Genomic DNA, 14,698 nt, shown 5'->3' with positions numbered 1-14,698 from the left:
GTGAATTGGGCAGAAGCTTGTCACATGGCATCTAATACTAAGAAGTGTCAAGTGATGTTCTGTGGACAGACAGATACAGAAAGGCAGTATATATAAGCAGAGGCACTTTGGTGTCCACATACACAAGTATTTAAAAGGTGACAGGGCAAATCTATAACATGGTTTCTTTTGGAAGACATGGGAAATCACTCAAATAAAAGCAATACAGTGCTCTTTGCGATGCTGCAAGACACTCTGATACTATGAAATGGGTTGAAAAAATCAGCTGCCATTGCAGCCTTACAGCTACATTTACACCTAACATGAAGAAAGAAGCGTATTATTGTGAAAAAGTCCATATCTTTCCCCAATCTTACTCTCATTCCCAGTTACAAATTTATAGCCATTTCTGCAGATGGCCCAGCTCTCCATGATCTGTGCTATTTTTAATGAGTAACTGGGCCTTGCCTAATGAGTAGCCTTTACTTGCTGTTCTTTTAGTCAGTGGGGTGCCACTGAATAAATATTAAATTGGTCATTTAAAATGATTTCCCAGCGCGATTTCACATCTGCAAAGCCAGAACTCCGGAGGAAATGACTGTGCATTATACAACACAAATGCTGAAGCCATTTCCTTTCCAACACTGAAGACGGAAAGGCACTTATTTAAACAAGTAAAATGTTGCCATCTCTCTCTCGCTCTCTTTCTCTCACATACACAGTTGCCTGTTTGCCTTATTGGGGTCAGGTTAGAGAATAGAGATAATAGGGACTGCAGCAACAGGAGCAGGGAGAGAGCGAGTGAAAACAGGAAGGCAACAAGACAGAGATGAATGGGCAAGGATTCAGAGTGAGATTAACAGGAAGGTTTGAGCTGTATCTATATTATTGCCGAATGCACTCTGAATTGGTCAGCTGCGGTACAAATTGGAAGCTGACAGGTATAATAAAAATTATTACAGAGATTTGGGCTACACCAGGTCAGATCTGGGTCACAAACTTTGCTGGTTACAAATGATCAGGACAGAATCAACAGAAAGCAAAATATTGGTATTATTCAAAGAACTATTTTGATGCTGCAACGTAATGATGATACAGAGAACATTACAAACGCTAAATGCGTTTGCTCAGATTCAAATAGCATGAAAGGGGCTGTACTATTAATAGGAGTTCATTACAGAATAACCACAAGTGGAAATTGAATAAAGAGGTGTGTAGACAAATATATGAAGCAATTGGTCTAAAGTAGTAGTTTTAAATATTCAATGATACACCAGGGTAAGTATGGTGAGTATATTTTTAAATGTGCTTAGCACCGCTTTCGAGATCAGTGATTTTTTTTTGTTTTAGTTTTAATCATGAAATCCCTATAGTGCAGATAGAAGCCATTCAGCCCATTGAGTCTGCACTGACCCTCCAAAGAGCATCCCACCCTATCTCGGTAACCATGCATTTACTGTGGCCAATCCACCTAATCTGCACACCTCTGGACTGTGGGAAAAAACTGGAGCACCCAGAGGAAACCCATACAGACATGAGGAGAATGTTAATGTGGAGTTTGCACAGAAACCCGTGGCTGGAATCAAACCTGGGCCCCTGGCACTGTTACGCAGTAATACTAACTAATGCACCACCTTACCACATTCAGAGGCGTTACGATACACCCCTGAAGCAGGAGGAACCTGAAAGTAAATCTTCTGGCTCAGAGGTAATGTCACTACCGCTGCACCACAACAGCCTTAATCAGCGCATTACATCGCAATGCCAGCAGTTCGAGGTTAGTCATGGCTGATATCAACTCGAGCCTCCTAGCCTGCCTTGATTCCTTGCAACTTGCCTACTGGTGCCACAGATCCACAGTAGATGCCATTTCCCTAGTCCCACACTCATCCCTGGAACATCTGGAAAATAAGGATATCTATGTCAGGCTTCTACTTATTGACTATAGCTCTGCCTTCAACACGATCATCCGAACCAAACTAATCTCCAAACTCTGAGACTTAGGTCCCTGCTCCATCCTCTGCAACTGGATCCTCAACTTGCCGACCCACAGACCACAGTGAAGATAGGCAACAGCTCTTCCTCCACGACAATTCTCAATACTGGGGCACTGTGTGCTCAGTCCCTTACTGTATTCCCTGTACACTCATGACTGTGTGGCCAAATATTTCACCTGAATTCCATCCGCAAGTTTGCTGACGACACCACCATTGTAGGCCAGATCTTAAACAACGACAAGACAGAATACAGGAAAGAGAGCGTGCGTGCTTGGTGGTGTGGTGGAAAGATAACAATCTCTCCCTCAATGTCAGTAAAACAAAAAGGCTGATCATCGACATCAGGAAGTAAGGAGGAAGACTAACCCCTATCTACATCAATGGAGCTGCATTGGGAAATGGCCACGAGCATCAAATTCCTCGGAGTGACAATAACCAATCTATTATAGATCTCCCTCTTTGATACAAGGGTCAAGAAGGAATAATAACTCCTCTTCTCCTCAGGAGGCAAAGTCAATTCCATAAGGACTCTCACCAACTTTTATAGATGCACCCCAGAAAGCATTCTATCTGGATGCATTGTGGCTTGGTGCAACAACTGCTCTGTCCAGGACCATACGATAGTACCGAGAGTCATGAATATAGCCCAGATCATCGCGCAAGCCAATCTTCCATCCATTGACTCCCTCTACATTTCTTATTCAAAGACCTTTCTCACCCAATTATAATCTCTTCCAACCTCTTCCATCAGGCAGAAGATACAAAAGCTTAAACACATATGAAAACAGGTTCAAGAATACCTGTTTCCCCGCTGTTATTAGACCTCTGAATGGATCTCTCAAATTTCATTTCTAATGTTGATCCTGCTTTTTGTGCACCTTCTGTGCAGCTGTAAATTTGTATTCCTCGCTCTGTTCAATCACCTTATGATTTTTGCATGGTACGATCTGCCTGTACTGCACACAAAACAAAACTGTACCTAGGTGAATGTGACAATAATAAAGCAAATCAAATCAAAACTTCAACTACAAACTGCAGATGGTCTGCACATTGGCAAACCCAGCAGAGAAACCTAGCAGAAGCTTCTAACCTGTTGACTGCAGTTTCCATATTAATGGCACGAAAATGCCATTGTGTTAATATATTAATCAATGATCAAGATAAGTCACTGTAGGCATAAAAGAGCCATAACAGCACCTTTGTGGAATTAAGACGTTTTTCAACATAGATGTTTGTCACAAATAAAAAAAATGATCTTTTACATTCAACCCTCTAACTTCTTAGACAAAACTTTAATTCTCTTGACAAACCCTTGATACATTCAGTTAGAAATGAAATGTAAGAGCAACAAAGATCAGTCTGACATTCAAAGTGCTGAATTCATGCAACTGTTTCTTAATTCGCCCACTCTGATGATAAAACATATTTGTTTAATGTTGGATTATTCAAGTGATAACCACATCTGACAACATCCTATTGAGGTCAGTCCTGAAAGAAATATCCACTGATCTTTGACTGTAAAAGTACTTCTCGATTTCACCCCCCGTCAAGCCCCTGGTTCAAATTTTAAGACAATGTTCCCATTATTTTGATATCCCCCACCAGAAGAAATGGGTATTTACTTTATTAAATCCACATTCTGTTTTAAGCACCTCAAACAGGTCACCACATAGTCTTCCATCCCAACGATACACATGGTGCGAGACAAAAACCATTGCCTCCCAAACTCTCAAAATTGAATGAATGAACGAGGATAAAGCAAACTAGCTAGAAATGGGCAAACTGGATAGAAACACAGACAGAGACGTTAAAAGATAAAAAGCAAAAGAGGAACAGTAGCAAGGATATATCAGAGTTAAAAATCAAGATAAAGTGTGAGGAAGAGGAAAAGAGTAAGGGCACAAAATTTTCATCAACCAGTAGCAGTTGACAGAAATGAGACAGCTAACAGACTAGATTTATTTAGTTTTCAACATCTAACTGGATAAATTCATTTAAACTAACTGTATAGAATTACACGTTGCTACCATCTTCACTGATAAGCGAATAGGTTTGGTATTCATTTTAAAGGATTTAAAAGCTGTTAATATCCTTCAATTAAATTCATCATTCTGATATGGTATCCCCATGGCAAAGAGCCTGTCTATCATTGTGAAAATGGTGAACAAGCCTAGAAATTCTAAGTCGTACATTCTGTCATCTACAAATTTCATGGTGGCAGGAACAAGGGTGTGCCGCATCTGATCAGTAGCTGTCTCAGTTCTGTCATACGTTGGTGACCCAGGTATGTGAACCTAGGCCGGATGGATGATGATCTCAACTTTGTGGCTTTCTTTGAGTAGCCAGGTACCCTTTTAGAGAAAAAGGCATGGCATGAATATTGTGGGCAGCGCTGCTGCTTCACTCTGCCAGGGACTTGTGTTCAATTCTACCCTTGGGCACCTGCCTGTGTGGAGTTTGCACATTCTCCCTGTGTCTGCATGGGTTTCCGCTGGGCGCTCTGGTTTCCTTCCACAGTCCAAAGATATGCAGGTTAGGTGGATTGGTCATGCTAACTTGCCCCATAGGGATGTGTGGGCTAGGTGGGTTAGTCATGCAAAATGCAGGGTTACAGGGTGGGGGATGGGATACTGTTTGGAGGGTCAGTGTAGACAAGATGGTCTAAATGGGCTGCTTCCTTAATGTAGACATTCTAGGACACCTCTGAGAAGCGAATGCTGTCTGTTGGAGCTAATGAAAATATATAAGAGTATGTGTAAAATTGCAAAAACTCATTAACTGTAAATCTCATTGGATTTGGCAAAAGTAACCAGCAAAGGTGTCAAAAGCTACTGTAAAAATGTCATGATGTTTAAAACTTCTGTTCCTGGGAAAGACATGTCTGGAGTGTTCAAAAAGCAGTGCTTGCTTTTCACTGTCTCTGTTGACAGGAATCTGTATGATTGATTTCACAACCTTCCATTATCACAGCAGGGTGTCTGCCACTTTGGTTTGATTGATAACTCAACATGGTTAGAGACTATATGAATTCCAAAAGTTGCTAATGTAAGTGACTATGCACTTGAATGAAATGCTTCCAGCTATGAGAGATTATGTTGTTAAAGGAAGTTAAATTGTGAATATTTTATTTAATGAAAGTTGCTTTTTTAAAAAAAATATAGCGAATGCTCATGAACTTTATTTACTTCTGCGTAGAACCTGAGGTCTGTCCATTGGTGCACAGTAGGTGAGTTGGCAAGGAAGGTGCAAAGATAACCAGGGGTAGGTGATAATCATGGATTGACATGAGTTGGCGTAAAAGCTATTATGCGGTAGATAGAGGTCGTGTGGGATTACAGGACTATGGATGGCGGGCAGACAAACACAACAGAAAAATTGTCATTGTGGCAGGAAGGGGTATAGTTGGCATGGAGGTCATGAATTATTATGGGGGTAGATACAGAGACACAGTTTGGCATAGACAATATGGAGCCACCATGGGACCGTGTCAGGGCATAGGTGGAATGTCTTGGTATGGAATGATCATGGTTATATGGGCAGCTGAGCGGGCTGTGAGGAATAGGCCTGGATAATTCTTTTGTTGTATTGTCTGACAAGAAAATTCAACATACCGTTGAAGTGTCAAGGCAGACACCACACACCCAACCTACCTCCACACCCAGTAATGTCCATGTTTGTTCAGGGTTTGCCTGGTCTGACCCCCAGGAGTATTGCCACCCAATAAGGAAAATCCCGACTCCTGGGTCACTTTTCCTGGGATGGGTTTGCGGAGCCGTGAACTGCCCTAATTCTGTGTTTCCATCACTCATCATTGGGTATATCACAGACAGTTGGACATACATTTGTGATCTATCCTGAATAAATCCTCAGGAAGATCTTCATCACTGTTAATTTCTACACCACCCTATGGAGGTTGCTGATCATGTAACAGAATCTGCAGTTTCAAGATGTGCATTCATTATTAGTTCAGACCCCACTTGAAAATGAAACGGAATCTTCAGATTTAAGTTGGTTGATAGGCTGATTGCCCTCCCAAACAATTTTTTCTTCTTTGTTCTTGTGCAGTACAATGAAATCTCACACCACAGTAGACTGTGTGGAGTAAGGATACAGACAATTATGAGATGGTGATCCTCACACTACATGCAGCCAGCTCATTTTCTCAACCATGGCCACCATTATTCAGTCATTGACACTCACACAGAAACCATGCTAACACCATACATCCAATCTGTAAACTCGAGAGGCTCATGCACATTTTATAGCATTGGCGTAAAACAAAACAGAAGTTGCTGGAAAAGCTCAGCAGGTCAGGCACCATCTGTGAAGAAAAAAAAACAGAGTCAACGTTTCAGGTCCGGTGGACCCTTCCTTAGGCCTGCTTAGCTTTTCCAGCAACTTCTGTTTTTGTTCCTTGTTTACAGCATCCACAGTTCTTTCAGTTTTTACAGCTTTGGTGTGTTGCTCAGTCTCAGTTAAGAGGCAAGGTGAAATTCAATGTGGTTTCTCGGATGATACAGTTGTTGGTTGCAACCTGCGAATCAGCGCAGCTTTACTGCAGTCAGTGGCCCAGGAGGCTTGTCAAACCTTCGGCAGACCTTCACCGCATTTCTTGGTTTCAACAGAGGAAGGATAGCGATAGATCAATTGGGTCGGTATGCACATATTTCCAAGATAAGTGTTTGCACGAAATTAAATTATTATATTAATTGACCGAGAGCTTGTCAACATATAGGGCATGATATTTGGGCAAATAGTTTGATTTACATTTTGCAAGCTTTTGAGCTCTGCGTTCTTCTAGTTCCCCAGTTCATTTAAATTTCCATTAGATCACTTGTCTGAGGAATTTGTAGTAATTATTTGTAAAGTATTTTAATTTATTGAGTATTATGCAGTTTTACATATTGCTACAGTACTTTTTCCTGACTTGACAAACGAGCTCTATACCATTAATAGAGCAATTATCATGATGGGCATCTATTTCCTACATTGGACTTTTTTTTCAAAAATTAGCATGAGGATTTAGTCATCAAAACTCTTGTCTTTTAAGTGCATGTTCTAGATTTATGAAATGGTGGAGTTAGTAATCAGGTTAGGGTATCGTTACTGATCTGAGTGATATGAAGCTACAGAAGAGGGGCAGAACTCAAACCAAACCTATCCAAGAGCACAGTAGCTTCCTGCAATTGAATAATCTAAGCAAATACTTTAACTTACACATGTGGAATGATAAAGTTCCTAAATGTTACCAATAACTCTCAGACTGAACTAGTGAGGTGTCAGAGTCTGCAAAGAGTAATGAGAAGCAGATGAGACTAATAAGCCACCATAAATGGGCATAAATAAAAGAGAATTTACACCCGTATGTATTAAGACAGGACAAATTTTGTCACAGATTTTCTGAAATTTGAAAAGCACTAGAATGTCTCATTGCACTTCAATACATTTATCCATATGTTTAAATCAAACTATAAAACCTTTGAAACAATTCTTGAAGAACGATTGAAAAATCCCTGCCAGACAGCCTAGAGTAGATCCTTGCAGAAATCACAGGAGTCTCAGATATACAGAAAGGAAGCCAATAATACTTCACTGTTAATTCCTGCACAAGCTGCAGTGTCTCTCTGTGGCAAGCTGTTCAACAATTTCATTGAATCTCAATGATTGCAGGATTGTCAGATGGATTGAGAAGCAGCTCCATACATTAGCTGCATGGAAGGATAACTACATGGCTTCCTGTGAACACTGAATTTTTTTGTTCCTGTAGGAAACTAACTGGATCACTCAAGAAATGAAAGACACAATGCAAGCCTCACCAGTGGAACACAAATAGCATCAGAACTTGAGAGTGGCACATTGATCGTTCAGTTCATTATGTTTTTTTTAGTTTTTACATCTCTGTACACGAGTGAAGTGGCACTAACAATGGTGAGCAAAACATAGGTGCAATTATAGATACAGGAAGATGGATGGTGGATGCTGGGGAACTAATGACAGGGAGCTTAATTCAGCAAATGCAACTTCTCCTTTTCATTTTAGTTTCTATTAACATTCACAACAGTTTGAATCCTTTGACCCACAAGATATAAATGAACAGGAACACCAGAAATATCCATTGTTGCTTATGCAGAACTGAACCAGGTTCCTAAGTGATTCATTCAAATTCAGCTTTTAATAGAAGGAGGGGCTTAATTGTCATACAGTCATACAGAATGCAAGCAGGCTTTTTGGACCAACCAGTCCATACTGACCATGTTTCCACATTAAATTAGATCTACCTGCCTGCTCCTGCCCATATCCTTCCAAACATTTCCTATTCATGGCTCCTTGTCCATGTGTCTTTTAAATGTTGTAACTGTACCCACACCCACCCGTTCCTCTGCCTGTTTACTCCACACACTAACCACCGTAAACAAAAAAGTTGCCCTCACGTCCTTTTTAAATCTTTCTCCTCTCGCTTTAAACATATGTTCCCTAGTTTTGAACTCCCCAGCCGAAAGAAAAGACACTCATTGTTCACCTTATCTACACCCCTCGTGATTTTATAAACATCAAGAAGGTCAGCCCTCAACCTCCAATGCTCCGGTGAAAAAGTCCCAATAGTATCTTTGCCCTTTCTTGGGATATGGACATTACTGGCAAGGCCAATATTAATTTCCCTTCCTTGGTTGCCCCTAAGAAACTGGTGATGATGCACCCTCTGGAGCTGTTGCAGTCCATGTGACTGTACATCCTCAGTGTCATTTGGTAGAAAGTTCTATACTTTGCAACGATGAAAGAATGGTAACATTTTTTGAAGTCAGGAAGGGTTGAAGGGGAACTTGTAGGTGACGGCATTCACATGTCCCTCCTGCCCTTCTGGGTCGTAGGGCTCACTAGTGTTTTGAAAAATCTGTCAGTTCCTCTACTTCCCCTCATTCAATCTCTGCCAACAACCCCACCTCCTCTCCCTTTCACTACCACCACCCCCTCCCACTCGAACCCCTTTACTACCCCTCCCCCGCAAAAACCAAAACTGGTAAACTCAATGTGTTACAGTGTTTTAATACAGGCACATGGGAGTATTACCTGTGCAGATATAGAGGGGTTTCACACTTTGACCTTGCTTCTTCCTGGAGCCTCATTGTCATGGTGAAGTGCTGGTAAGGATTTTCTTGAAAAAAGTTACTGTTTTTTCCTCACCTCAGCATGGCTTTTTTTTTGTTTAGCTTGCGCAATAAGATGAAAACTATTATAATGGAGAATAAATACTGAAAAAACTGTGGACGCTGTGAATCAGGAACAGAAACAGAAGTTGCTGGAGGGACTCAGCAGGTCTGGCAGCATCTCTGAAGAAAAAAGATCACCCATACTGAGGAAGGGTTGTCGGACCCGAAACGTTAACTCTGATTTTGTTTTTTCTTCACAGGTGCTGCCAGGCCTGCTGAGCTTTTCCAGCAACTTCTGTTTATGTTATGAATGGAGGCCTGGTTGAGCTCATGTGTTTTCATTTTGTTACAGTCTTCACTGTGTTAGCCAAGTCAGGACAGATTCAAGTAAGGACGACAATGCTCCATCAGACTCAGTGTTACGATGGTCGTGATTCAGTTCCAGGGACTCTTAACAAAGGGAAGGTTTCTCATTTGTTTAGACTAGCCTAGGTGCAGTTTTACAGGTACTGGGTATCTCTGTGAATCCTCACCCAACATCTTATGGAGCTCATGGGCTTTCCCGTTTGGTAATGGAAAGGCAAGGTGATTTCATCCAGAGAGTTGAATTTGTGCATAAACCATGAGAAGCAGGACTGGGAGGAGGCCATTCAGCACCACGCTGCACCCCCCCCAACAAAAAAAAACCTGCCTCTACATTCAACTCGATCATGACTGGATTTTCCATTCCAATGTCCTTAAGGCCGCACGGTGGCTCAGTGGTTAGCGCTGTTGCCTCACAGCGCCAGGGACCCGGTTCGATCCCACCCTCAGGTGACCGTCTGTGTGGAGTTTGCACGTTCTCCCCGAGTCTGCGTGGGTTTCCTGCCACAAGCTAAAGACGTGTAGGTTAAGGTGGGTTGGCTGTGCTAAATTGCCCCATAGCATCGAGGGATGTACAGGTTAGGTGGGTTATCCTTGGGAAATGCAAAGTTACAGGTATAGGATAGGGGGAGGTGGGTCTGGGAGGGATGCTTTCCCGAGGGGCAGGGTTGATTTGATGGGCCGAATGGCCTGCTTCCACACTGTAGGAATTCTGAGCTATGACCCCCTCTCAATCCCTATGTTCCCCTGTGTGTTCAACAACAAGAAACCTATTGACCCTAGTCTTAAATCTGCCAAGTGATCAAGTTATCACATGCCTCTAGGGTAGGGCTTCCCAAAAATTTACTGCCCTCCATGGCATATCTTGCTCTCCACAGCACAGTGTTAAATAGTCTACCTCTTATCCTGTGCTGATTCCAGATGCTAGCCGAGGTAAACAGCCCGCAATTATCCTGTCACACCCTGAAAACCTTCACACACAAACTACATCTCATTGATCCCCAGAAATTGGGGCCTCCCCATTTTACAAAACGCTGCTGCTCATGAACACGATCCCATACTGGGGGTGTAATTTTAAATTTCCCCGTACTCTCTGATGGCCGTATTCCAAGTCGAGTACAAATTGAGTTGTGAACAGACTCAATTCCCAACTCAGAAACCATCTGTACAGTGTTCTGAAGAGATGTGTCAGACTCAAAATGTTAGGTCTGTTTCTGTTTACGAATGCTGTCAGACCTGTTGAGTTTCTCTGGCCCTTGGTTTGTATCCCAGTGAATACAAGCACTTTCCAATCAATCTCTCCAAATTAGACAGTCCCATCATTCCTGGAACCAGTCTAGTAATGTCCCACTGCACACACGCACACTCTCTCTTACCCAAAGAAGACTAAACTCTAACACTGACCTCCCACCAATTACAGCTAGACCATTCTAATTGCTTTCTGCATGTACATAGCAACTTTCGGCAACTTACAAACAAGAACACTCAACTCCCATCCGGCATCTACAATTTCCCAGCTTCTCGCCATTTCTGTCCAAAGTGGGTGTTACTATTTCCACGTTATATTCCAGCTGGTATGTCACAATCCCTCTTAGAGTTTCTTCAACACGCTTGTTCTCCCTGGGTCCTGTCTTACTAGAGAATTTGGAAAGGTTACATTCCCACATCCGAATCGTTGACTGCGTTTGTGAACAGCTGGAGCTCATGTTCTGATCACAAAGCTCACAGACTGCCCGCCTCAAAATGACCCATTTAATCCGAGTGCTGCTTTTTGCCTCAGTGATAGTGGGAACTGCAGATGCTGGAGAATCCAGGATGGCGCGGTGTGAAGCTGGGTGAGCGCAGCAGGCCGGGCAGCATCTCGGGAGCGCGGCGGCTGGCGTTTCGGGACTGGACCCTAGACATCCTCTCTGATGGGAACTCTGGGCCCGAGGCATCAGCTTTTGTGCTCCTGGGATGCTGCTTGGCCTGCTGTGTTCATCCACCTCCACACTTTGTTATCTTCGCTGCTTTTTGCCTGTTAACCAAGCGCCAACTGGTACCAGTAGTTTATGGCCATAGTCATAAACATGTACAGCACAAAAACAGACCCTTCGGTCCAATGTGTCCATGCTGACCAGATATTCTAAATAAATCTTCTCCCATTTGCCAGGATATGGCCCATAACCCTCTCAACCCTCCCTATTCATGTCCCCATCCTGATACCCTTTAAATGTTGTTACTGTGCCAGCCTCCACCACTTGCTCTGGCCCCTCATTACATACACGCACCACCCCCTGTGTGAAAACGTTGCCCCTTGAGTCCCTTTTAAATCTTTCCCCTCACCTTAAACCTATGCCCTCCAGTTCGGTACCGCACTACCTAGGGGCAAAGACCTCGTCTATTCACTTTACCCATACCCCTCATGATATTTGAAACCTCTATAAGATCACCCCTCAGCCTCTGGCACTCCAGGGGAAAATAGCCCCAGCATATTCAGCCTCTCCCTGTAGCTCAAACCCTCTAACCCTGGCAACATCCCTGTAAATCTTCTATAAACCCTTTCATGTTTCACAATATTGGGATAAAAGGCTCTTTTTTGGAATGGCAACCGGTGACGAGTGGTGTCCCGCAGGGTTCAGTTTTGGGGCCGCAGCTGTTCACCTTATATATTAATGATCTGGATGAAGGGACTGGGGGCATTCTGGCAAAGTTTGCCGATGATACAAAGATAGGTGGCCAGGCTGGTAATACTGAGGAGGTGGGGAAGCTGCAGAAAGATTTAGACAGCTTAGGAGAGTGGTCCAGGAAATGGCTGATGAAATTCAACGTGAGTAAATGTGAGGTTTTGCACTTTGGTAAAAAGAATACAGACATGGACTACTTTCTAAATGGTGAGAAAATTCGCAAATCAGAAGTGCAAAGGGATCTGGGAGTGTTGGTCCAGGATTCTCTAAAGGTTACCTTGCAGGTAGAGTCCGTGATTAAGAAAGTGAATGTAATGTTGTCGTTTATCTCAAGAGGGTTGGGATATAAAAGCAGTGATGTGCTTCTGAGGCTTTATAAAGCTCTAGTTAGGCCCCATTTAGAATACTGTGTCCAATTTTGGGCCCCACACCTCAGGAAGGACATACTAGCCCTGGAGCGTGTCCAGCAGAGATTCACACGGATGATCCCTGGAATGTTAGGTTTAACATACGATGAACGGCTAAGGATCCTGGGCTTGTACTCATTAGAGTTTAGAAGGTTGAGGGGAGATCTAATAGAAACTTACAAGATAATGTATGGTTTAGAAGGGGGTGGATGCTGGGAAGTTGTTTCCGTTAGGTGGGGAGACTAGGACCCGTGGGCATAGCCTTAAAATTAGAGGGGGTAAATTTAAAACTGAAATGAGACGACATTTCTTCAGCTAGAGTGTGGTGGGCTTGTGGAATTCATTGCCACGGAGTGCAGTGGAGGCCGGGACGTTGGATGCCTTCAAGGCAGAGATTGACAAATTCTTGATCTCAAAAGGAATCAAGGGCTATGGGGAGAGTGCAGGGAAGTGGAGTTGAAATGCCCATCAGCCATGATTTAATTGGCAGAGTGGACTTGATGAGCCGAATGGCCTTATTTCCACTCCTATGTCTTATGGTCTTATGAAGCCAGTGTCATGGGGAAACATTTTGCTCCTCATTTTCGCTATGCTAAAAGCAGATGATTCGGTTCAAGAAGACAAGAAAAACTACCTCTGTTCGATGTACCAGCATCCATTTTCCGTCTTCCTCTTGTTTATAGAATTCTAAATAGGGATCGGATTTTCCAAAAAGATCCTGTAAGAAAATTAAAATAAGGCCTATTTAAATAGCAGCAATATTCAAATTATTCTTGGGAGGGTGCCATTCCAGGATTTTTAGATAGTTCAATACTAAAGAAAGACATCTTTCTGTCAAGCGGAGTTACTGCAGATTAAAAGGCCCTTGTCATGCAAGAAGGATACCAAAATCATATAGATCATGTACATGTGCGTGCGTGTGACACACACACACACACACACACACACGCACACGCACGACAGAGCAGCAGCTAGAAAATGGTATGGCCTGGAAAGTAAATCAAAATGCTCCACACTTAATCCAAATAACTAGCATCCTTTTGCCGTTCCATTCTGTTAGCCAGTCAGTTCCAGCCTGTCGATGTCTGGGCCACATTTGTACAAACTTTTAAGGTTGCAGTCCTGAGGTGGCGCTCTCTGGAGAGGTGGGTGAGATGCAAATACAGAGCTTTGGGCACAGACACACCTAGCTGTGGTTGCTGCGACAACCATGCCAACATGCCGCACTGCACAGGCTCCTAAGCATCATGCACCAAGCTCCAAGCTGAAACTCCCACTCAGTCCTACAGATTGAAGTGAGTACCTGCATGATTGTCAACAATCTGCTTTTTCAGCATAGGTTGCAGGTATGAAGCAAGGGCATATTCTGTAAATAAAACCACAGAAATGATTTATGCTTTTGTTTGGGGAGGGGTTAAGGAGAAGGTGGGACACCATTTCCCCCAACCTAATGAGGAAGTGATGCACATGCTGTTAGTGAGCAGGTTGTACAGCTAACAGTTCTGACAGATAATGGAATCTGAAAAGACAAGGAAAACTGGATGGCCATATTCAGTTTGTCCCAAAGATGTGATTATAACTTGGTTCCAGTTTAATTGGGCTGGGAAATCACTTCTGTAGATATTCCATCTATTGAAGCACATACAGCTACAGCAGGACAAGGGGAAATGCACTTGGAGGGGAACTGCCAAAGGGCATTGAGGTGTCAACTACCCCTTGGCTTAGGGGGTAAGAATCATTACTGGACCATGCTCCAGCTGATTATTTGAATTACCAGATTGCTTGCCTCAAAAATAATCTACCAAGTGTCTCTTTCCTGTGAGATCTGATTTTCAGCTATCTTCAGATAAGTGCTTGTATGAGTAGGTGAACAACCTCCAAAAGCCTGTAATTTTACATACACACAAAATAAGGACCTCTCAGAGACACAATGGCAGGAAGAAGGGCAAAACAGTAAGTTAGAAATGTTTCAATTGCTGGGATAATTGACACGCCTCCACACTGCCGGCTCTTCTGAACCCTGCAGAGGTTGGACTGAGGAGGGTGAAGTTGCGTTTGGACAGGCTCTTGAGACACAAACATACTCAGGGTCTCCCAGGGCTAGGATCGGGATGCTACACAGTGTTAAAGCCTCAGGT

General features: G+C 43.0%; 1 protein-coding gene across 2 annotated transcripts in view; it reads right to left on the bottom strand.

Moving 5' to 3' along the window:
- The window catches only part of cpne2 (copine II), a 220,764-nt gene that overhangs the window by 163,189 nt on the left and 42,877 nt on the right, over positions 1–14,698 (bottom strand). For both annotated transcript variants that reach the window (XM_059651546.1, XM_048546529.2), the window contains one exon: positions 13,195–13,278. In XM_059651546.1, the coding sequence (XP_059507529.1) occupies positions 13,195–13,278 (84 nt within the window). The remainder of the gene's footprint in view (positions 1–13,194; positions 13,279–14,698) is intronic.

This window comes from Stegostoma tigrinum, chromosome 16, assembly GCF_030684315.1.
Source record: "Stegostoma tigrinum isolate sSteTig4 chromosome 16, sSteTig4.hap1, whole genome shotgun sequence".
NCBI classification, from domain to species: Eukaryota; Metazoa; Chordata; class Chondrichthyes; order Orectolobiformes; family Stegostomatidae; genus Stegostoma; species Stegostoma tigrinum.
Note: the sequence above shows the minus strand (reverse complement) of the source record. Positions and strands in the feature narration are given on the sequence as shown.